The sequence below is a fragment of the Paroedura picta genome, chromosome 7 (assembly GCF_049243985.1).
Source record: "Paroedura picta isolate Pp20150507F chromosome 7, Ppicta_v3.0, whole genome shotgun sequence".
NCBI lineage: Eukaryota > Metazoa > Chordata > Lepidosauria > Squamata > Gekkonidae > Paroedura > Paroedura picta.
This window is the reverse complement of record NC_135375.1, coordinates 65,493,991-65,518,866: the sequence shown is the minus strand read 5'-3', so window position 1 is coordinate 65,518,866 and position 24,876 is coordinate 65,493,991. Positions and strand designations below refer to the sequence as shown.

The following is a 24,876-nucleotide window of genomic DNA, read 5'->3' as shown; positions in this document are numbered from 1 at the left end:
TCTACTAAAATGGCTACCCTGAAATGAAAGCAGCTTTAAGAATCTCTTCTTTCAATTTAAAAAAGCATGCCCTGCCTGAAACTGAACAATAAGCAGAGACTGCAGCATAAGGTCACCAGTGAAAGCATGACTTTCTAGGAGAAGGGGGAAAACGGGGGAATGGGGAGAAAATCTGATGGAATCATTCTACTTGTTAATTTCCTTCACCTTGGGAGTCAAGAAAGGGGGAAAAACAGTGGTAATAGGACTTTTACAAAAAACAAACATACAGTGAATGGAAAACGAATTAAGCCCTGAAAGGAGCTAAATCCATGCAGAAGGAAAATGAAAGCCTGACCCACATGCAAAGTGAAAGTGAGTTGGCATGCACGGTAAAAGCAAAAGGAAACACCAGTGCATAAAAAGTCTTGCTTACCTATTTTATATTATTATATATGCTTCCTGTGTTTAACTCTGTCATACAATAAATAAATGATAATATGGTTTAAGGCCTTAGCAAAATATTTTGTTATAAACCTTAGTGTGTGTGCAGACACAAAAGTAATTAGGAAACCATAATTGCAGATGTGTCCACAAAGAACTTGCTATATCTCACAAGGTAACACAATATAGTATTTATTCATGCCAACATCCAAGTGCTACATGTTCACAAAGACAACTGATATATGCAAAACTGAGTAGTAACAGATCTAGCCAATAGCACTTCCGTAACTCTAATGGCAGTTTTGTCCCTATATAGTTAATCACATGGCATGCTTATGGTCATAGTTGATTGTTCCACTTATATACTCTTTAGTCACATAAACATGCCTTCAGGAATACTCTAGGAAATGTTATGAACCAAATTATATTGGGATAAGTATTCTAAGATTATTTGTAGTATACGATTTAAAGGATGCATTCAAGAGAAGACAGTATAAAACTCCATTCTAATTTTACAGAGAAAATAGTACAGTGTTTGTAACAAAGTTCCTCACAATGAAAATTCATTGAAATTTCAACCCTTTATGTCATCACCATCAAAGAAGTATCATAGATTATAAAATAATTATCTGTGGCATAAAATCATAAATAATTATCTGTGGCATGAAACACAACTAGAAATAACTTGCATAAACATTGTAGCTGTTTGAAACAAATCGGAAGGAAATTGTATATTTCATATTAAATTCATATTAAAAAGAGATGATTATATATTATAGTCATTAGGTTTTCTAGACATTTCAAAGGAATTGTCAGCAACAGAACTTATACCGTCTGTTAGGCCTGAGCGCCTTGAAGAAAGCTCAGAAACAGGGATAGGACGTAATTCTTTGCGGGAAAGTTTTACCGGAGTTACTCCTTGAAGCTGTACCAATGTCTCTTTTGCCTGAGAATGACAGAACACTTGTGGATGAGATTTTGCAATCTGCCATACTTTTCCTGCTTGCTCTTCTTGATTTCTGGATAAACACAATGCACTGGATTCCAGCTGTGCACAATGCTGATCAAGTCTATGTGAATTTTGCTGTGCTTCTATGCCACCCACTGGATGTTCTATTTCTTTCAATTTTCCAGTTGATTTAGATGTCCATACAAATTCTTCTGAAGAGACACCTGCTCTTTCTTGGTCCAGTATCCCATCATTAGAACAGTTACCTGAAAAATTAGTCAAAGAAACAGCTCATTTAGATGTTTTGAGATTATTATTTCCACTTTTCTGTTTTATTGTTAGGAATTTTAGTAGGGTCAATATTTTTCTACTATGGGGAAAAATATAAATATATTGGTGGAAATGAACAGTACTGCAAACGAAACACTACTGAATAAATGGCAAAATGCATTGACTTTATTGACAAAGTCAGAAATAGAAAATGTTACCGGAGATCAATCATCTCTACTTAAAGAAAAAAAGTGCTGAAATCCAACCTATCCTCTATTATGAACTATGATGACTAAGAACAATGTGCAGTCCAACTCTATTATGCTCAAGAGAAGTTCTATTACTAATATAAATGGTGGTGGAGTTTGACTAATCAGTCTTTTACTTTGTGTACGAGGAGGATGCATCGATTCTCCGAGAAGTTCCTTTAATTTTTTCTTTAGTTCTCTGCTTGTTTTTTTATAGAAGAACAGTTCTTTTTCCAACCGCTGGACTTTGGTTTCATATGTTGTAAGGGATTCTGTAATACGTTCCCCATCTTTCTCTGGAAGGACAAATCTAATTTTAGATTCAAACTAGTAATGCTATAAATTGAAACAGGAACAAAACACAAAATATATAGCTGTAGAAAGTATATTGGATCTGAAAGAACTATGAACAAAATAATCATAAGGGATCTTTACTGCCTTCACTTTCTGTGTCTTTTTAGCTACTTCTGAAGGCAGAATGGCAGAAAATGTAGCATGAGGGATATAGACTGGAAGAGAATGAAATGTGCTCTATCTCAGAGCAATCACATGCTGCAGCCCTCTATGCAATACTGTATGGGTTAGGATTTTGGACCAGGATTGAGGAAAGCCAAGTTTGAAGTCCCACTGTGCCACAGAAGCTTGCTGGGTGACCATGGGCTAATTACACACATCCCAGCATGATGTACCCCAAAGGATTGATGTGAGGATATAAGGAAGGACAGGGGATTCCATAAGCTGCTTTGAGTCTCCCCAGGTGGGATGCAAATAAAAATAAAAATACCTCTGTGGTTCTTTAGGATTCAACTCACTGTATCTGTTTTACTTTTAGTTTCCCTCAGATTTTGAAAGTGTTAATTTATAATGCAAGAAGCATACACAGGGAGAACTGCAGATGAGAATTAAAAACTCTATTCTTAGAGATGAAGCTACAGATAAGCGCAAAGTGAGAGATGTTCATTCAATGAAACTACAAGCAACTAAATAACAGGAAGTCTAGCTTGCAGTATAAATATAAACACATCTAACTAATTAATTCAGCTCTGAGGAAGCCTAGAGAGCAAATTATTAAATTCAAAGAGATACTGTAACAAGATTTAATTTTTTTGTAATTTGTTAAAATTATTCTAATAACCAAAAAATAACTTTCAATCTTTTGTTTGTTAGAAGTAGGTTTTGTGCCTTAAAATCAAAGCCAGTCAGAGATATTTAACTACTTGACCTTGAGTAGGAGACTGGGAAGATGTGAGTGAATTCCTGGAACTATATGTCCACTTGATTATCACAGAATATTTTGGGACTGATTTTGGAATGACTGAAATGCAATTTTGCATTTAACCATATATAATATTAAGGTTTACAAATCTCAGAAGTCATATACCTTTGCAGTGAACTAGTATTAATTGCATCATTTGCTCATGCTCTTTCTGCTGGAGGGTCAGACGCCTATCACACTGAAGCATGAGATGCTGAAGTGCCAATTCAAGCTCTCTTACTATGTTTTCTTGTTCCATGACCCTCATTCCCAGTTCTTCAGTTTGGAGCTGCAATTTACGTTCACTCTCTCGGAGTCTGACAACCTAATAAAGAAATTTGCAAATCAAGTCATTGCTAGCCATGGAAGCTTGGCACACCACATGTGGTGGCCATTGCCAAGGCACTCTCAATGGGGTGGGGAATTTGGATGCTGCAGATTCTTTTGGACAACAGGTAGTGCAAATAAGCTTAAGTATTTGGCACCCCCCATTCCCCATCAGTGCTTTGGCTGTATGTTATTGTGCTATAACCACCTTACATCTTTCACCGCTTACAAAGACTCACTGACAAGTCATACTGGAGCTGAATGTCAACAGAATTATCCAATTCAAGTTCAGCAGAAAAAAAAATCGAGCATCGTTTATAAATCCTACCATAGTTTCCACATTCCTGAAGTAATTTCTGTTTCATAGTATAATAAAAGTACAATAAATCCTTGATATGCTTGTTCCTAGTGATCTTTTCTACATATAGCTATCACATGGAGAATGCAAATTAAAAGCTAAGGTCTCCTAATGCTTTCATATATACGCTTGTTCATCCTAAGTAACGAGCTGCTAAGATACACACAGGACATAAAAATAATTCACTTACATACAACACACAGAACACACTCTGCACAGTGGCATTTAGACCATAGCTGTTCAGAATCACCCAGGTTACAGTGTCAGAATTTTAAAAAAAATAACTACATATGTATATATCACATGGAGAACCACCTTCAGTGACTTCTTTTCAAACCATCTTTATATTTCTCAGCTGAAATGACCCAGTGTCATTTCACCTGTGTAAACAAGGCATAGTACCTCCATCACTGAGTATTAACTATAACTGATTACCATTTATACTTTCCTTTTAAAAGAACCAGTGAAACATCAGTGCAACATTGGCTGTATTTCACACCAAAGAAAAGTATAGGAAACCATGTTGGTACTGTAATTTGGTGTACATATGTTTGCTTTAATGAATGAAATTACCCTTTAAAAGTAAACAAAATAGAACTGAACTAAATTTCTGCACAGTACATTCTTGCCATCACAAGCTAGAATAAGAACACATCACAAATTCATTTTGTACAACAAGAAAAAAAATCAGAGTTTGCTAAGTTGTATGGACAAACCTTATTAAAATACTTTAAAAGAATTGCTTGTAGCTCAGTAGCAGACAGGGAAACTAGTTTTCCCATCATGCTGGCCTCACTCTGAGAGATGATTTGAGATGAGGCTCTTAACATGTTCTTGTGATTTTGGATATTTTCATTCTTGTAGGCAATGGCAGCCTCCAAGGCATCAATTCCCTCTTCAAGTTGGAAGAGAATGTGCTCTTCCTGGAAAGAAAGCAAAGATTATGACTTAAATTTCAAAGCTACTCATGACAAGCAATGTTGAAATCACTACATTTATTAACATTTGTCACTATATATATTAAATGTAATAGAACAGCAGAGCACATGACCACTGGGAGCTGCACTGCTCCCCCCCCCCCCCCCCCAGAACTCCACCAGAGCGCTCTGGACCTGTTGTGCCATTGCATTGTTGTAATATTATATTGTTATACTGTTACAACCACTGTTATTAATATTATTGTATGGTTACTAATGCAGATTGTTTCATGTATGGTTCATAAGTTCAATGTAAACCGCCCTGAGCCTCCGGGGAGGGCGGTATATCAATATAATAAATAAACAAATAAATAAATAACCATTATGTCACTTCAGTACCAGATTTATATTAATAATTTAACTCGTATACATCCCCCATGTAGGCCCTCTTTAGAGGGCAACTTCTCTTGATTTCGCACTACTAAGAGAGACCAACCTATGCATTGTTACTCAAAAATAACACCCAATGAGTTCAATGGGGCTTTCCAAGTAAGTATGTACTGGATCCAGCTTTATTTAGGACTGTACTTAATTTAAATACGTTTCAGAAATGTGTAAAAATCCCTCAAGAAATGGCAGATAGGATCCTCAGCAATACAGTGAGCATATTACTACGAATCTTTCATACCATGCATATATGTAAGGGAGCATTAATATATTGTTGGATACACTTATATAACTCATCGGGCACAGAGCCTAGTGAAGCCTAATAAATGGACATAAAATGAACATTACTGGAGAAAAACACTACTAGAGAAGAACATACAATTTTAATTAACCAAATAACCAGCTTAATCTTGTGCTGATCTTAAATTCAATGAACCAGACGTGACTTGAGCCCACAAAGGTTACTCTGCACTCAGGCCAAATTACACATGACATATAAGAGATCTGTCAGTGTATTTCTTGTAGTCTTTTGAAATGTCAAAGCAACTGTGGAAAAGAATTCCCAGGATTGTATGGGGGTGGCGGACAAAAGTAAACGCCAATCATTAATCTCCTGTAGTATCATTTCTAATTTGCTCTTTAATGGAGAAGTCACAATGACTTCACATAGAGGGGACAAAAGTTGCTGCCTTGGACTGTCCACAACTGGTACAGATTATCATTGATCAGGAACCATTTTCAATTAAGTTGCAACAACCTGAAATAAACATGCTCCAATGGATGTTTTTAAAAATCAATTTAACAAATCAGTTTTTCATGTCTATTTTAGCATCTTCCAATACTAGCTTTTAGTTAGTGATCCTAATGCCCTTTACTCTTAATAGTAACTGGCAGTTTTGCTTATCAAGTAGATACTTACTTCAGGAGTCAACACTCTGCCACTTTTAAGTTTCTCATCCACACTGCTTCTTCTTTTTAGCAGGTGATCCCTCTCCTTCTGTAGAACCTGAACCTCTTCCAAAATCTTTCCTTGCTCATCACTGGTACTGCTCTGTAGCTGTATGTTTTTATTACATAATTCCTGATCCAATGTGCTCAGGCGGGTAGATAATTTCAAACTGTCTGTACTGAGTGCCTAAAAAGACAGAGATAAAAACATAACCCTATACAGGAGAATATTAGCTATCTAAAGAAGCAAGCAAAATCACTAACGTATAAATATCAATAAAGTTAACTGAAGCATTGGTAATGAAGGAGACCAATATTTATTTCTGCTTTTATGGGTGAAAATAAAATCTAATTATATAAAGCATTTGTTTATAGAAACTGACATGTATTCACACTCTTACAGGAAAAATATATTTTGCATATGGTCTTAAACTCAGTGTTAAGTATTATTTTTCATTATCCAAGTTTTACAGAAAAAATTAAGGACATGAAGATGCTTTATTTTCTCATACATTTTTGACCTTAGTTCTCAGATAGCAGCACCACAGTATTGTAAAAATAAAGCACCTGGCTGGATCTCAGTTTCTTTATTTCCAAATGGCTCTTTTCTTGTATCAGCATTTCCTTCTTGGAAATGATAGCTTCTCTTCTCTTTAAATCTTCCTCCAGATTAGCCAATTCTTGACGCTGATGCAAAATCTTCTCTAGCTCTTCATCAAGCCACTTCTTTTTCTCTTCTAACTTCAGGAGAAAAAGTATAATCTATATATAGTCTTTGATAAACTTATTTCTTGTAATTTTATTAATGCTATGATAAAATATTGTCATATAGAAATATAGCAGTTGTCATTGCCACAACAAAAAACCTAACTAATTGCTCTCCAATGGCTTGCAATTCCACTATTACTTTTAAAAGCACCTTTTAATTAAACACTGGAAATATAGCATAGAGAGCAACTAGTTAATTCACCATTATCAAATGGCCCTGAACTGGTGGAATGAGCTCCCGGAAGAGTTAAGGACCTTGACGGAACTGGTTCAGTTCCACAGGGCCTGTAAAATGGAGCTCTTCCACCAGGCATTTGGTTGGGGACCAATGAACATCTAGATGACTTAACTAAACATCGTTGGGCTGCCTCCCCTGAAAAACGAAAATAAAAAAAATGATGCTCTTTGTTTTAGTCTGCCCATGCAGCTCATTGACTGTTTTTAGTTTAAAATTTTACAACTGTTCATACATTTATTGTATATGTTTTTATGACTATTTTGTAAGCCGCCTCAAGCTGGCAATGCCAGCAGGGGCAGGATATAAATCTAAAAATAAGTAAATAAATAAATTATGTAAATTTAATTTTGCATTTAAATAAGTAATTTTACAAGCTTCATACACATTTATTTTATATCATACAACAAAACATTTTGATGAGAAATGATAAGAAATAAACTTTAGATTGGATCCAACTAGCTTAGTCTCCTTACAAACGATTATTCAACATGATTTTTGCTTTGTCATGATCCCACGAACCCAACTGTAGCCTTCTTTTGTGGTACAAGGTGACCCCTTCTCCATTTTTCACCAGTGGAAAAACTGGCGCAATCCAGCTGTCTGTACTTCTACTGAGAATCGTTAAGAAATGCTAGTATAAAAACATGCCAAACATGCAGTCTGGCAAACTCTGTCACGTGTACCCATCATTTTCTAGCAGATGATACATATTTCTCACATTAGCTACCTGCAGTTGTTGTGGGGGTACAGATGAATTTTTCCTCTTAAATGCAGCAATTTCCTCATTTTTTAGTTTTAGGATCTTCTCCTGCTGTTCTGTCTTTTGCTGAAGTTCCTGCAAGTATACTGGAACTTAGAAATTCTTGCACATGCCCACAGATGGATAATTATTGACCAAAATAAATAATTTCAGCATATACAGCAAAATTTTAACAATATGAATTATTACTACATTGGACAAAATTAAATAGCTCCATCCCATCCCCAGAGTCGGAGGAGAGAGGGCTAAGCCTGAACCGTTGCTCATGCTCTGCAACACGAAATCGATTAATAACAAGACCTCGACCTTGTGAGATTATTTCATGGGGCACAGGGTTGACTTGCCATGTGTGACCAAAACATGGGCTCAAGAGGGTGAGACAGCTGCCCCAAAAGATCTGGCTCCACCTGGGTTTTCAGTCCTGCATTAACCTCAGTTCCATGGTAGGGGAGGGGGGTGGCAGTCCTGGTCCAGGAGACTTATGCCTTCAGGGCTCAACTATGGATACTACCACCTCCCTGCTTGGGTGATGGATGTATTTTAGTCCACCCACGGATACTTAAGGAATTGGAGAGATTCCTGAATGCTCTGCAGGACCCGATGCCCTCCGGCGTGTCACTAGCAGCCTTGGAGGGGGACTGGCAGTCCCGCCTGAGAGCTGCAATAGACGAGATTGCTCCTAGGCAACTGCTGTGCCCTTGCCTCAAACAGGCTCTTTGGTATTCCTAGGAGCTTCAGGAGGAGAAAAAGGAAGTGAGACGACTAGAGCATGTGTGGCAGAAGACTCGTGATGAGGTGGCAAGGACATCTTATAAAACGCTTATGAGGGCATATGAGATGGCGGTGAAAGTGGCAAGATGTGACTTCTTCGCTGCAGAAATTGCATTTGCTAGCTCTCACCCAGCACAACTGTATAGGGTAGTTTGATCACTTACCGCCCGCAAGGTAGGGCACCAAAATCATAGTACATTGGATTTACGCTGAGAGGCATTAGTGAGCATTTTTGCAGATAAAGTCTTGTAACTCCACTGTGAACTGACTTCCACAATTGGTACAGAATGTGAACTGGAAGCTACATGGTTGTCACAGGGGATACGATTTGATGGCTTCAGATGGCTCTCTGTAATCAAAGTGGACAAACTGCTAGGGACAGTGAGAGTGATCACTTGCCCCTTAGATCCCTGTCCATCATGGCTGCTCAACGTGAGCAACCAGCGGACAGGAGTCCCACTGAGGGAGATTATGAACCTCTCCTTTTCATTGGGAGAATTCCCTCAGGTTTCATGGTGACAGCTGTCCACCCTCGACTGAAGAAGCCATCGCTAGCCCCCACTAACTATTGCCTGATATTGCATCTTGCATTCCTGGCAAGATGGTTGAGAGGGCCACAGCAGACCAGTTCCTGGCATTTTTGGAGGAAACTTTGGACCTAGATCCATACCAGTCTGGCTTTCATCCTGGCCATGGGGAGAAGACTGTGCTGGTCGCTCTGATGGATGATCTCCGGCACCAGCTGGACCAGGGTGGGTCAGCCATTCTCATTTTATTAAATCTTATCAGCTGCATTTGATGTGGTCGATCACAAGCTATTGACACGCCGCCTTGTTGACACAGAGATTGGAAGAACTGTCTTAAACTTGCTGACCTCTTTTCATACAAGTCAGTCACAGAGTGTTGCAGTGGGGGAGGAGTTATTGGACCCCTTCGTACTTCCTTGTGGGGTACCACAAGGGGCAGTACTCTCCCCTACTCATCTGTATGCACTCTCTGGCCCAGCTGGTCCAGAGTGTCACTAGTATGCGGATGATACCCCGCTCTGTCTCCTGATGGATGGTCAGCTGGATCTCCCCCCAGATACATTTGCCAGTTGTTTGGAAGCAGTAGCTGAATGGATCAGGCAGAGTCATCTGAAACTCACCCCCTTCAAGTCAGAGGTCCTGTGGCTGGATAGAAGGATCAGGAAGTACATCTCCCCGGACTGAATGGGGTGCAACTTACATATGCACCTACGGTCAGGAACCTGGGGGTGATCTTTGATGCTTCTTTATCTATGCAGGCTCAGGTCATGAAAGTAGCCCAGATGGCGTTTTTCCATCTGTGCCCAAGCATGGCTACAAGCATCCTGCCTGTCTGTGGATCACTTGGCCAAAGTGATCCATGCAGTGGTCACTTCCAGATTAGATTCTGTAACTCAGTCTATGCAAGCCTACCCTTGTCCCTGACCTGGAAATTGCAACTGATGCAGAATGCGGCTGCACGGGTCCTCACTAGGTCATCTTGGATGGCCCATGTTCAGCTATTGCTGAGACAGCTGCATTGGCTGCCGGTTTGCTTCCAGATCAAGTTCAAGGTATTGGTTTTGACTCTAAGGCTATACACGGCCTGGGTCCTGCCTACCTGTGGGACTGCTTATCTCCTTATGCTCCTCACACGGCAGTTTGCTCTGGAGGTATGAATTTGTTGATGGTCACGGGTTCCTGGGAAGCTCGCCTGGCCTCGACCAGGACCAGGGTCTTTTCAGCCCTGGCCCCTGCCTGGTTGAATGATCTCTCGGATGAGGTGAGGGCCTTGTCAAAGCTTTCTGGGTTCCGCAAGGCTTGCAAGATGGAGCTCTTCCACCAGGCTTTTGGTTGAGGTTGGGCTGAATACCAGGTCAATAAGAGTGGGTCCTCCCCCATCCTTGTGTAATCTGGACTTCCCCTGCAGCCAATCATTTCCCTTGAGTTACATCTGCTAAGAGCACAACTGGGAATAAAAGATCTGAGGAGTAAGGATCTATAGTTTAGTTACTGTCACCATCTATGCTAATTTTTATCTTTTTCTGTATTGTGTATTCGTAGCTGTTAGTAAACTGGCATAGTTTACCGTCTTGTGGGGTTTTACTGTTTTATTATTATGCTGGTCCAGGAGTGACAGCATACAAATCCAATAAATAAATATACTGTATAAAATTATTTCAGTTAAATATTCATACTATATATAAATAAAATTAGGTCTCTTCAGAGCATTAAAAAGCACTTTACATCCCCCTGTAGGGTAGAACCTGTATTATTATCTCCATATTGCAGATTGGGGCCTCTTAGGTTAAAAGAATTTGAATTGGACACCTAGTGATTTAATGGCTTAAACAACACTTAATCCTGCCTCACAACAGATACTTGGAGCAACAATAATACACCAGCTTCTCTCTTGATATGTGCAGCAATGTTCCTGATTATAAAGGGATGCCAGGGAGGGATGTTCAAAGTTATAATAGCCTAGAGAAAGTAAAGAAAGAATTTATATTAAATTTCTGCTGAGCAAGCAAACAGAAGTTAAGTATCTTAACCTTGATCTGCTGGTGACCCTGTTGAATTTCTGCCTCCAAGGATTTCTTTTTTTCACTCTCCTCTTTCAATCTTTTCTGAAGTTGGGCTTGTTGATTTTTCATGCGGCTGACATTCTGTTCCAGTTCTGTTACATGTTTCTCATTCTTGGTGGACAGTGATGCCAACTTTTTAGTGTCCTGCTGTTTCCTTTGTAAATCCTGTAATTACACAGCACACTTTAGTCTGATGCCATACCACCATACTGTGCTTTATTACTGTTTTGTTACTATGAATTGACATTTTTTTATTATGGCTTGTTTTTTCATGGCTTCCATTTTTTTGTATTTGTTAACTGCCTTGAGTATAGTTTTTCAGAAGAAAGACAAACCATACATTTTTGCTGTAAAGAAAGAGACAGGCAGACACAGTGTACACATGAAAACATGGGTCTTTGGATAATGAAGTGATAAATGTCTTCGGATGATATTGTATAAAGTCAACATTAACTAGTGAAATGCTCAACTATTTGCATAAATATAGAAGTAAGTATGTGGCATTTTCACAGAACAAATATTACTGATCAGAAAATGGCTTGTGAATACATAAATGTTTTTGTGCTTGTTTGTACACATTGTCCACATCTGTGTTATACAAGTAACTACATGCAGATTAATCTGATCAATACATGTTTGTGAGGAAAATGTCAACATTTGAATAATGGAAAACACTGAACAGAAGCTGAGATTCTGTTTATTACATTTTTATCCTCCTACTCAGGTGGTACATGATTCTTCTCTCATTTTATCCTAACAACGCTGTTATGTACAAGACCAAACAGTGGCAATTCAAACATAGGCCTCCTATTCCAAGGAGTATTTAAATTGTCAAGCCAAAGTTAATATATGTAATACTGTCAAGTGCCCAAAGCATTTCACGTTGTCTTGTTATAATGCTTACAACACCTGTACCGATACGCCAGTATGATTCCCTTGATACTGCAGTTGATGGGCTGAGGGAGGACTGGATTGCTTAAGCTTATAAAGTGAATGCATGGCAGAGGTAAGATTCAAATTAGGGATGTTCTGATATATAGCTCACTGACTCAGCTGCTATGCTAAACCAGCTTTCACATTTATGGTCATACCAGCTGGGTAATTTGATTTATTATGACAGGATATTACTACCATAATACTGGCATGAAGGATAAGATCATAAGAACCGTTACCTGTTACCACAGGATGTTGCTAGAGTTATAGGTACCTGAACTTTAAATTTTGCTGCATCCATCTTCTTCCTAAATTCCTTCTGCAGCCTGGCTTTCTCTGCAATATCTCTTAACTCCTTGTTCTCTAGTTCATGCAATTGCTTTTGTGTTTCAACCAATTCCATTTTTGCCTGCTCTGCTTCATGTTCCAGTTCTGTTATTTTCAAAGAATACTGCTTGGTTACAGATCGGGCATCATTACCTTAGAACCCCCCAAAATGAGTAGGGGGGGGGGAAACACAGAGACAAACAAAAAGACCAAATCATAATTTGTTATTGTCAATGTTGTAGCAGTATTCTGCACAACAGGAATATTTTTAATTTATTAAAATTAATCTTTAAGATAATTTAGAATTATTATTACCATACTTCAAGTGAGTTCGAAGTCAAACTATGAAGTTACAAAAATAACGGACCTTTGTATCTGGTAATCATCTTCATTATGCCGTGTACTAATCCATGACCAATTCTCTATTTATATATGTAGTCTTGTAATTCCCATTTCATTTTCTGATGTACTGTGCCATGTTCACAAAAGCTTACACTTTGAATAAAACTTAGCTGGTCGAAGGTGCACTGGACTCAAACCTTGTTTCATTACCATGCTATCTTATCATTACTTGAATATCTACTTTAAAAAGTTAAATTTTCTGCTTTATCCCCAGTATCCTATCACATCCACATCTTACTTCCTTACACAATACAAGGTTCAAGCAGATCAAGTCAAGCCAGCAGCAATTCCTAACACCAAATCAAAAACCAAAGAAAGAATACACAACTGAAGTGCATTGAGCTCAAGTTCTAATTAAATTATTGTTTATCTTTGGTTCTGTTCCTGCCTACCTACATATTTGTAAATGAACTTCACAACATTCAGTTACCTGTTTTTACTAGTTCTTTAATAAGTTCTTCTTTCATTTTGATATTAAGGGTAAGTTCATTCATTTTTTGCTTTGCAGCAGTAAGTTTTAGCTCTGAATTCTTTAACTTCTGCATATTTAACACCTGACTCTTCTGGATACATTCAATATCTTCACCTTGAAAAAAGGATAATACTTAAGTTGCAGGGAGAAAGGCTGTTTCAGCTCCAAGCTGTTTTACAGCACATGGGGAAAAAAGAGATGTACCTTTTATAAGCAGAATAAATTAAAGTGATTTGTACTGTTTGAACAAAGGGGAATTTTTAAAGCACAAGATGAAATTCAAAGCAAGTCTATGTGGAACTAAGTCCTATATTAGTGGGGCTTACTCTCAAGAAAGTATTTTTAGAACAGTGTCCTTCGTTATATACTATTCACTGAACAATGTGCATAGGCATTGGTGGAAAAAGTAGTAACACAAGAGAGGGTTTTTTTCTGGCCAACACACACAGTTTTACAATGATATTAAAAATATAAGCAAATGAATAACATCAGTGGGGTCCTTGCTATGCTAGGGGACTACGCACACTATCAACACAATATGCGACTTTAACATGATGACTATGCGTAATAACTGTCCAAGTGCTGGTCTTCAGTTGCAGCATCCTTCACCGTTCTTCTAAGTAAACAAAAGCCAAGGAAGATTACAAGATGCAAAGTTGTTCAAGGTTCAGTGTCTCCAGAGGTCAGGCAAGTACGGTAGTTCAGTCCAGATAGGGAAGTGCTAAGTACTTCAGCATATAGCAAACATTGTATTCACACACCCCACAGTGTCTCTAGAGAGGCTTTATAATTAAAAGCCAGCTGCTGAGACTCAATCCTGCAACAACTCATCCATCGCTCCCAACAGGTAGCTGACATATAGCCTTAAGATAAGCACTTCTCCTTTTAGCCTATAGTTCTGCATTAAGCCTGTTCCTTCATCTCTTTGTGGGTGATCCTGGAGGGCTGGAAACAGACAACTGCCTTTCATCTGCTGGATCACAGCTGGGAGATGGAGGTGACTCTGTACAAGCTCTAAGTTTTGGCATGCTTATAACTCCTCTTGTTTTTCAGCCTCTGAGTTGGCTATGATGGTCCCCTTCCTCCTCAATGAGTCCTGGTTGACCCATGTCTCTATGGCTGTTTCCATATCCTACCCTCAATAAAACTGTCCCTCTCAATCCATTTATACCAGAGGCCACAGGATCTCATGGTAGCAAGTTCCATAAATCATGACAGTACTTCCTTCTATTAGTCTTTAGCTCAGACCCTGAGTTTGAGGGAAGAGTTTTTTTAAGTTTCTATCTACTCACATGATGCTTCTCACATGATACATAATTATGAAATTGTCAATTTCTGTCACTCCTCAGTTGCCTTTTTTTCTAAACTAAAGAGCCCAAGATGCTTTATCCTTGCCTGATATAGAAAGCACTCCAATCCCATCTTCATTTTGAAGAAGGGTTGGTTCTTATATGCCACTTTTTCTCTACCTGAAGGAGTCTCAAAGTGGCTTACAGTTGCTTTCCCTTTCCTCTCCCCACAACAGACACCCTTTGAGGTATGTGAGGCTGAGAGAGCCCTGATATCACTGCTTGGTCAGAACAGCTATATCAGTGTTGTGGCAAGCCCAAGGTCACTCAGCTGGCTGCATGTGGGGACGTGCAGAATCGAACCCGGCTCTCCAGATTAGAAATCTGCACTCCTAACCACTACACGACACTAGCTCTCTTGGGTTGGCATCTTTTGCACTTTTCTTGGGTTCCTCATAATTTTTATTGAGATGCGGCAGTTAGAGGTTTGCATGGCATTCAGAATGTGGCTGCACTGGGAACTTGTATAAAGGACATTACTAAATTGGCAGTTTCATTCTCAAGCTCTCTCCCCATGTTCCCCGGCATGGAATTTTCTCTTTTAAAACTGCCATTGTATATTGAGTTGATGTTTTCGGTAAACTATCCCACCACAACCACAACATCCTGGGGGGGGGGGGGGCATCAGTCAGTTAAGAACCCATCAGCCTACATATAAAACCATAACTTTTTGATCCAATGTACATCACTTTTCACTTAAACGAAAATTCATATTCCACTTCACTGCCCATTCTTTTGTAGCTCCTTGCAATCCATTATTTTTTCTTCAGCATCTTGAACTTCTAAAACTTCCTTGAGCTGCTAGTTTCAAAGTTTTGAGGAAACTGGCACATTTCCACATTACAACCACATTGCACCACAGCTACTCAGTCATTGTATCACATAAATTATCGTATCACATAAAATACAACCCTACTTTTTCCCCATATTGAGGCATTAGTTAAACTTCATTACCTGTAACAGTTTCATTTTGTGAAATATTTTCGTTTTGTGAAAAGGAATTGTAAAGTGTTTCTTTTGATTCAGGGATGTTGTGAGAAGCTTCTTTATGAGTCCATGTACGGTTTAAGGATTGTCTGGAGAAATTAAGGCCAAAATAATATATTTATAGTGTTTTAATTCTGATAATAATTAATAACAAAGCCACAAGCCCTCCTACTGAGCAATACTGTAGCTAAGGGCCACACTAGTCATTATGTCCTCAATCCATCTCACAGACAGACATGATGTCGGAGAACTAATGTTCCCAACCATTCCATGGCCTGACACAGGTCAGGAGTGCAGCATAACAGGAAAAAGCCTCTCCTTCCCCACGGCTATCTTGTTCCCAAGCTAAATTGGACAGGGGAGAGGAAGGTTGAAACTTCTCCTTCCCCCAAGCTGCACTCTCAAGCCAAACTGGGTTCTGGAGGGCCTGGGAAAGTTAGTTCCTCTACATTAGCGATGCCCAACCTGTGGGCCGCAGACCACATGTGGTCCTTCAATTAATTGGAGGTGGGGCCCCGAAGGATGACTTCTCCCCCCCCCCCGGCCCTTTACTTCCCTCCCCTCAGCCCTTTACAACACACTTCATTGTTGTGGCGTGTCTGTATCTTATTTTGAAGGGATGTTTAAACATTACCATAGCGATCAGAGAGTGTTAGGGCAGTGGATGAGAGTAGAAGAGTAAACTACCCCCCCCCACCGGGCCTCAGTAAAAGGCATTGAGTGGTCCCCGGTGAGTGGTCCCCGGTGTTGAGTGGTCCCCGGTGATAAAAAGGTTGGGGACCACTGCTCTACATCACATGTCTGTAAAAACACATCTCATGAGAGATATACCACCTAGTCGGGGAATCTAAAGGTGCTTCAATGTTCTTTTGTCCTACTGGCACAGAACTGGTATTCTATATTGCCCATCTTTACATCTACCCAACTTAATGCCATGTACTATGAAGAATATTCAAATATATCTTAGGTACAACATGGAATTTGGTTTAGTTTATATATGCAGGGGAATGGGCTGTACCAGTTCAGACTATAGGTAAATCACATTTTGAAATGTTTCCCTGTGCTGAAACTCATTGCAAATAGAAAATGATGGGTAGATCCTTTCTTCTTCCTGTACTAGATTTCTTCCGCACTCAGTTTCGTATGCGAAAGGAACATTCAGATGTGAATCCGCAGCCTGTAGTAGTGCAGTCCACTCTACCACTTAATTTTCCTGCAAACATGAGCCAGGTATCACTTTAAGCCTATTCATCATTGTATATGAGACATTGATGCCTGGTTTACAATAATATATAGAGGTTGTTTAACTGTGAACAGTTCTATAGGAGGCTATATTATTAAACATACATTAAATATGACCAAGAATGTACCTAAATAGGGGTCTTCTTATGTTCTTGCCATTTCTTTCATCTTCATCAGAAAAGCAAAAATGAAGAACTTCATCTTGTTCTTCTATGTGATCCAACATTATTTGACTTCGGGTTCGAAATCCAGCCATTACTCTATTTAGGGAGTATGTTGGTGGGCTTGTGTGTACCTTTAAAGACATTAAAAGGAAACAGTTTTCTGAAAATCTATAATTTATTGATCAATACTTTTTAAACCCCCTCTTGCCCTAAGGATCATTGAGAAGCAGCACAAGACTGTCCTGCTTGGGTTGGCGTTCGGTAGCTGAAATGAAAGAAAAAAGACATATTTTTAAGTTAGGTGCCAGGGTTACATATCTCATTGTTGGTTGCTGACTTGGCATAGAAAGGTCATAATAGCATTTTAATTGCTTCTTCAAAAGCATTAGTCCAAGGGCTATATATTTTAAAATAATTAATGAATGAATAGTAAATAAACTGTAACGTGAACCAGCAGGCTGAAGTTGAGCATGGTGAACAGAATCATAGAATCACAGAGTTGAAGGAGCATCAAGGCCTTCTAGTCCAACCCACTGCTCAATGCAGGATCAGCCTAAAGCACCCCTGACAAATGGTTGTCCAGCTGGTGCTTGAAGACTACCACCTCAGACAGCCAATTCCACTGCTGAACTATTCTTACTGTAAAATAAAGTCCTACTATTCAGCTGGTGTCTTTCCACCCATAATTTAAACCCATTTTAATAAATAGTTCAGGTACCTTTTTTAATTAAGCCATTATTGGACTATGGCTTCTCAGATATGACCATTAGAGATTTATGATATAGCCACCAAAAAAACAGGAAGAAGCAGACCAAAAATGATGCGCTGGGAGATTGGCACAGAACAGCAGAAAGATAAGGCAGAGCAAAGACATGGCTTCAGTAAGAGTACCATTGTGTACCATTGGGGTAACTTCACTGAGAGACAAACAGGTACAACCTTCCATTTATTGGTTTCTATGGTTTCCATTATTGCATCTCCTCTCACTGTGTGATTAGCTCATATCTTCTGTGTCTAAAATTACAACCATGTGTTTGAAAAACCACTATATATGATTCCGTTTTGCATTGTTCCCTCCCTCACGTGCAGGATTTTCCCATTCCCCCCTTCTTTCTTGGTTGAGTAGCCCCTTTATTGATTTTCTTATTTTATAACTGCCCCACCCTGTCACTTTATTATATTCTGATACTGGTTGAGTCCAGGAACGTGAGGGAAGAGACAAGATCACCTTTTAAACTTAAACTTCTGAAAATGGCACACTAGAGGCTTTTTAAAGTTCAAAAATACATAAAATAGTTTATTCAACATAGAGGAAGAAAAGCCGAAATCAGAGGTAAAATGTCTGAAGTAGGCTTGTGCGCTTTGGCCGCCGAAGTACACAAGCCTAGTCCAAAGTGAATCAAATATAACTCTGAGGTAACTTCTTATAATCACAAACTCTAGTTCATATGTTTCCAGCAAATGTTCTTAAGCTGTTCAAAAAGAATCATAGAGATGAGTGGCTTTAGTTTCAGTGTTTCCTAAACCCTCCTGTACACTTTCCTGAGTTTAACTGACTCTTCAATTTTCAGAAGGCAGGGATACACAACAAGTGCCCAAATTCCTTCTCTAAATACATCAGGGATCACTCCACTCTCTGAGTTACTCCCTTTCCAACTGGGAAGGGAATCACTTTTCTAACTAGATCTACCCCTTTTTCTGTTCCAAATTAGGGTCTTCATCAATCCTCCCACTCCTCCTTGCCAACCTTCCAGACCTCTGTCAGTGTTAAACTGTTCTCAGTCAGGGAGAAACTGTTCCAGTTCTCAGTGAGAACTAAACATTCCTCATTCAAACTTTACAGTAAGGCGAAATTAAAACTATCTTCAGCAGTCAGTTCCCAAGTCTTTCTGTCCAAGTGACAATCAAATTCCTTTGAACAGCTTGTAACTCAAGGTTCTCTGGCACTGTGAGGCATTAACCCTTTACAGCCCATTACAGGTTTATACACTCTTATGAGCTTGACAACAGTCCAGAGCAAAAAGAAAGGAATGAAGAGTAGTTTCCTGTAAACTAGATTTCTTTATTAGAATGGATAAGTAAAAACAATCTTGCTCTAATGAGCACTCATGTATCAAGTAGGTTAGGAAATCTCCCAAGTCTGATGGGAAGAATTATCCTTTCCATGAAACTCTTTTCTACTGAAGTAGAAGCTGTGAATTCCTATGTGATCACTAGCCTTCTCAATATACCTGAAGCTGTGACATGCAAAAAGATATGGTGATTACCATAATGAATAATTTCTTTGTTGTCAACTACAGTAATTAAGAATATGCTAAATTTCATATCTACCTTTCGAGAATCCAACCCCCCTGGTGTATTAATGGACTGTACAAGCCTTTTAGTTAGTGGGACACTATAAGGTCTTTTAGCAGATATTAAAGCAGATGGACCATCTCCACAATCACTTCTGGAGCCAGAACCATTAGCCATTTTCTCTAACTTGTCATTCAGCTGGTCAATTATAAGCTGTTGCTCCACCATCTTCTCATTCTTGAAATAGAAGAAAAATAATATTTAGAAAATACCTTTAATGGCCAACACAGTATTCTTAACTCCATACATTTGCTACTGAATTTCCCTGTTTGGAAACATCAGTAGTATCTAACATAACACACAGATAGCTGATGAATAGAATACATATTTGGAATTTGTGAATTACATCTTTAAAATTACAATCTATGGAATTTGCAGCAAACTACCCCACATCTCAGTAATGTATTAAAGATTTTTGCCTGTTATTAAGCAGCCCTCTGTGGGATTGTGTATACTGCTTTAAAAAATAAACACTGAATTAACTTACACTAAGGCACCAGTATAGTTATGATAATATGAAGTTAAAATGAAGTCAAGAACTATAATTAAGTACCCAGCTTGCTGGGGGGTAAACGGTCATGACTGGGGAAGGCACTGGCAAACCACCCCGTATTGAGTCTGCCATGAAAACGCTGGAGGGCGTCACCCTAAGGGTCAGACATGACCCGGTGCTTGTACAGGGGATACCTTTACCTTTACCTATTTTAATTTATATACCACCGCTCCCCGGATGGTCTCGTGGCAGTTTACATCATAAAACATTAAAATACATAAAACTCCAATAAAAACTTCCCAAATTTAAGAACAATAACAACAATAACCAACAAAGACGGCACATTCTCTTAATCCTAATCTGTCCCACCTTGTTCAGACTAATGGCTGAGTTCTTTCTCAGTGAGAGTGGGGATCAACCTAATAGACCAAGCAAACATCCCAGGGTCCGGGACAACCAGTAAATTCATACCTAAGGAGTGAAGAGCTCTGCAGGGGGCATAAGCAACCAAGTGGTCCCACAGATAGGTGGTACCCAGGCCGCATATGGCCTTAAAGGTTAATACCAATACCTTGAACTTGACCCAGAAACAGACTGGTAACCAGTGCAGATGACGAAGCACTGGCTGAATATGGGCCCTCCAAGGAGTCCAAATGTTCCAAGGACAGATAGGGCGGTAGTAAAGATAGATAGGGCGGCTTGGCAAAGATGGAAAACAGCCGTCTGAGCTACTTTAGTGACCTGAGCCTCCATGGAAAGGAAGGCATCAAATGTCACACCCAAATTCCTGGCAACCGGTGCAGGTGTTAATTGCACCCCGTCCAGGCATGGGTGATAGGCTTCCTGATCCTGCCCCCTTCTTCCTAACCACAGGACCTCTGTCTTGGGGGGGTTGAGTTTCAGGTAACTCTGCCTGAGCCATCCAGCCACTGCTTCCAAACAACTGGCTAATGTATCGGGGAGGGGGTGATTCTAGCTGGCTGTCCATTAGGAAGTAGAGCTGGATTTCATCTGCATGTTAATGACATCCCAGTTCATAGCACCAAACCAGCTGGGCTAGAGGGCACATGTAGATGTACAAAAGCATGGGGGAGAGTATCGCCCCCTGTGGAACTCCACAAGGAAGCCCACAGGGGTCCGATAACTCATCCCCCACTGCAACCCTCTGCATCTGGTTCCGAAGAAAAGAGACCAGCCATTGCAGTGCAGTCGTGCTAATCCCAGTCCCGGTGAGGCGATGAATCAATAGCTCATGGTCGACCACATCAAATGCAGCCGACAGATCTAAAAGCACAATGGTGGAGCCACGTCGATCCAGCTGGTGCCAGATATCATCTTTCAGGGCAACCAGCATGATCCCCACCCTGTGGCCCAAACAGAAGCCAGACTGGTATGGATAAAGGGCCTCAAAGAATACTAGGAGTGGTCCACCGTGGCCTACTCAACTACTTTGCCCAGAAATGCAAGATACGAGACTGGGAGATAGCTGGCAGGGTCCCGTGTGTCCAGCGATGTTTTTTTCAGTAAAGGGTGCACCACTGCCTCCTCAAGTCCCTCTCCCACTGTATTTAGAGAAAAATCGTGGTTGTTATTTAATATAGAAGTCATCAACTATTATATATAGGTAGAGGGTGGGGAGGGTGTTGCCAGGAAGGTCTAGACTCCAGATTTCACCTAAAGAGCCAGTTTGGTGTAGTGGTTAGGAGAACCGGCTTCTAATCTGGTGAGCCGGATTTGATTCCCCACTCCTCCAAATGGACCCTGGGTCCGCCACAGCACTGATAAAGCTGTTCTGACTGAACAGTAATATCAGGGCTCTCACAGCCTCAGCTACCTCGCAGGGTGTCTGTTGTGGGGAGAAGAAAGGCAAGCCACTTTGAGACTCCTTCTGGTACAGAAAAAGCAGCATTGACTTGATTGGACCACATTGGCAGAGTGCAATTTGAACTGACTGGTCTTACTGGCAGAGTGCCCTCTCTCCCTCTCTCAGTGGCACACCCCCAGGGAGGGCCAATCAGGTAGGGAGTAAATAGTCAACTTGAGCTTTATTATGTTTAATGATAGTGATTCTTCATTTATATATAATAGATAGATTATAGAATAGAAGGGTGCATGCACAAAAAAGCTTATATCAAGAATAAATCTATGAAGGTTTTAAAGGTTCAATTAGAGCCTCTTGTGGCGCAGAGTGGTAAGGCAGCAGTCCTGCTGTCAGAAGCTGTCTGCCCATGAGGCTGGGAGTTCAATCCCAGCAGCCGGCTCAAGGTTGACTCAGCCTTCCATCCTTCCGAGGTCGGTAAAATGAGTACCCAGCTTGCTGGGGGGGTAAACGGTAATGACTGGGGAAGGCACTGGCAAACCACCCCGTATTGAGTTTGCCATGAAAACGCTAGAGGGCGTCACCCCAAGGGTCAGACATGACCCGGTGCTTGCACAGGGGATACCTTTACCTTTACCTTAAAGGTGCAATTAGCATGTGTAGTAAGAAAAGAAGCTGCTATCTTTATTAAGGCCTGGAGGTTCCATTGTCATGAGTTTGTAATAAACTGCAACACAGCAATCTTTCATTCTAGTCTGCTTCTGAAACTCCTCTGCAATAAAACAGCTACTCTGATGACTCCCATTGAATGTCCTAGAAGGCTGAAGTGTTCTCATATTGGTTTCTCAGTTTTGTGATTCTTGATGTCATATTTCTGTCCATTTATCTTTCAGTATCAGGTGTGACCTGTTTAATTATGTGCCTTGACTATAATTATCCCTTCCTGGTAACACTCTCCCCACCATCTATCAGGAGTGCTCAATTTTTGTAATTGGTATTTTTTTGTTTGGGTCTATTATGCCTGGAAAAATGTCAGTATTTCGGAAAATTCTGGCGAGAGTTTGTGGACATGATTTCCATGGCATAGAAGTCTTTTTTCACAACTTTCACCGCATTCTCATATGCCTTCATAAGCGTGCAATGAGATGTCCTAGACACCTCATTGCAAGTCTTCTTCCACACCCACTCTAGCCATCTCACTTCCGTCAGCCAACCGGGGAGGGGGTAGCATCCTCAGCCGGGCCTTTAGGGCATGATGGTCTGACCATGGAATGATATTATTCGCCACCAGATCTACCTCTATACCTGCGCCAAAGATCAAATCAAGGGTATGGCCAGCCTGATGGGTGGGACCAGCAACAAATTGCAAGAACCCTAGTGTCTCCATGGCACACACTAGATCCAGGCCAAAACGTGGAGACAGCGCATCCACATGGACACTGAAGTCACCCAAAACTAAGAGCTTAGGGTACTGCAACGTCCAGGCAGCCACCGCCTCCAGCAGGCCTGGCAGGGAATCTGAGGGTGCAGTGGATTTGAATACACACCGCTACCTTCTACCCATTTGTAATGGTTATTGACTTCCATTTCAATGTATTTGAAAAAGTGTGCATGCAAACAAAAACTTAGAACTTAATTCTTATAGATTTAACTAGTAAACCACAAAAAGGGGAAGTTACCTGCAGCTTGTTTGTTTCCTGTGTCTCCTTGAATGCTACCAGATAGTCTTGATTCTCCTTTAGTAGTTTTTGTACTTGATCTTGTAGTTCCTTTAGTTCAAGTTCTTTCTCACTGAACACATCTGCATCTGTAGCCAGTGCCTGCTAGATGATGAAATGGAAGTAAGTATAACCATACAAAATAGTGTGTTTTTTATAAGTTGCATACTAATCATGTCAAAGCCTGATAGAATTTGCATGAATTAAGACATCTTATAATGTCTCTACATTACAATATTCTGCTTCTCAACAGAAAATGCTAGAAACCAGAGATGCCATATATGAAGAGTACCATTACATAAAGACTGTACAAAAGCATTAAAGAAATTATGAAGCTGTTTACGGTTATTAAGCTAAAATATAGGACAGCAACTAGTTAAAAGGGGTCTGTGTTTAGGTATTTGTTACTGATTAGTCTTTCATCATCCAGAAAAAACTGTACTATATATTACAGCAAATTGTTCCTTTAAAAAACACACCCACCCACATACAGTTTCAGCAAAGCAATCAAAATTGCCATCCAAAACATCTGCTGTTTTTGTCTGGAGGGTTTGAAAATGGAAATAAGAAGCCATGACTGAAATGGGAAGATTTGTTGACTGTATGTGTCTAGCACTATTAAGATGTGAAGACTTGCACGTTATGGTGTGACCTACCAGAAACAGTTGTTTTGAACTGTCAGCATGAGAGTTCCTCTTTCACCTTTCCTTGGGTAACACACCTACTGAGCATTTTTCTTTTCTCCCTCAGAAGCATGACAGAGAAGAAATATACTTTTCTTTTGCTGTATATAATATGGAGTCATACATGACTTTAATAAAAGGCAAAGTTGCAAAGCCACACAGTGATAAGCAACTATGGTTTAATTAAGATTATTGTTATATTGTTATATTAATAATGACAGTGTTGTATGTAAATGTTCGAAAATGTTGTATGTAAACTGCCCAGAGCCATAGGGAAGGGCGGTATAAAAACCTAAATAAATAAATAAAGTTCAGGTAGGTAGCGTTGGTCTGAAGCAATAGAAGGAAGTTTGAGTCCAGTGGCACCTTTAAAACCAACAAAGTTTAATTCCGGGTATAAGCTTTTGAGTACATTTCCTCAGATACACTGAGACACTTTTCCTCAAGCTTTATATATAGGTAAAAAGAGGATAGAGCGGGGTTAGTTGCCAGGAAGGCCTAGTTTAAGATGCTTAAGTAGCTGGGTGATCAATATAGCTGCAATTGGATTAAAGCATTTGTAAGACCTGTGAATGGCAAATAACTGGAAGTCTGTTGATCTGGAGAAAGCCCAAAATGAAGAAAAAGATCGACTCTAGGTGTTGTAAATTCTTAATAAAGTTT

The 24,876-nt window shown here is 39.8% G+C and overlaps 1 protein-coding gene across 6 annotated transcripts in view; it reads right to left on the bottom strand.

Moving 5' to 3' along the window:
* Positions 1-599: 599 nt before the first annotated feature.
* KIF27 (kinesin family member 27) overlaps positions 600-24,876 on the bottom strand; it is a 40,651-nt gene continuing 16,374 nt past the window's right edge. For 2 of the 6 annotated variants that reach the window (XM_077344669.1, XM_077344670.1), the window contains 14 exons: positions 23,492-23,635; positions 19,477-19,677; positions 17,110-17,276; positions 15,707-15,828; positions 13,362-13,517; positions 12,477-12,682; positions 11,237-11,434; positions 7,876-7,983; positions 6,710-6,883; positions 6,114-6,329; positions 4,547-4,753; positions 3,272-3,470; positions 2,028-2,186; positions 600-1,638 (listed from right to left, as the gene is read on the bottom strand). In XM_077344669.1, the coding sequence (XP_077200784.1) occupies positions 1,190-1,638; positions 2,028-2,186; positions 3,272-3,470; positions 4,547-4,753; positions 6,114-6,329; positions 6,710-6,883; positions 7,876-7,983; positions 11,237-11,434; positions 12,477-12,682; positions 13,362-13,517; positions 15,707-15,828; positions 17,110-17,276; positions 19,477-19,677; positions 23,492-23,635 (2,706 nt within the window). In that variant the 3' untranslated portion in view covers positions 600-1,189. The remainder of the gene's footprint in view (positions 1,639-2,027; positions 2,187-3,271; positions 3,471-4,546; positions 4,754-6,113; positions 6,330-6,709; positions 6,884-7,875; positions 7,984-11,236; positions 11,435-12,476; positions 12,683-13,361; positions 13,518-15,706; positions 15,829-17,109; positions 17,277-19,476; positions 19,678-23,491; positions 23,636-24,876) is intronic. The other 4 variants (XM_077344672.1, XM_077344671.1, XM_077344673.1 and 1 more) reach the window with 4 other exon arrangements.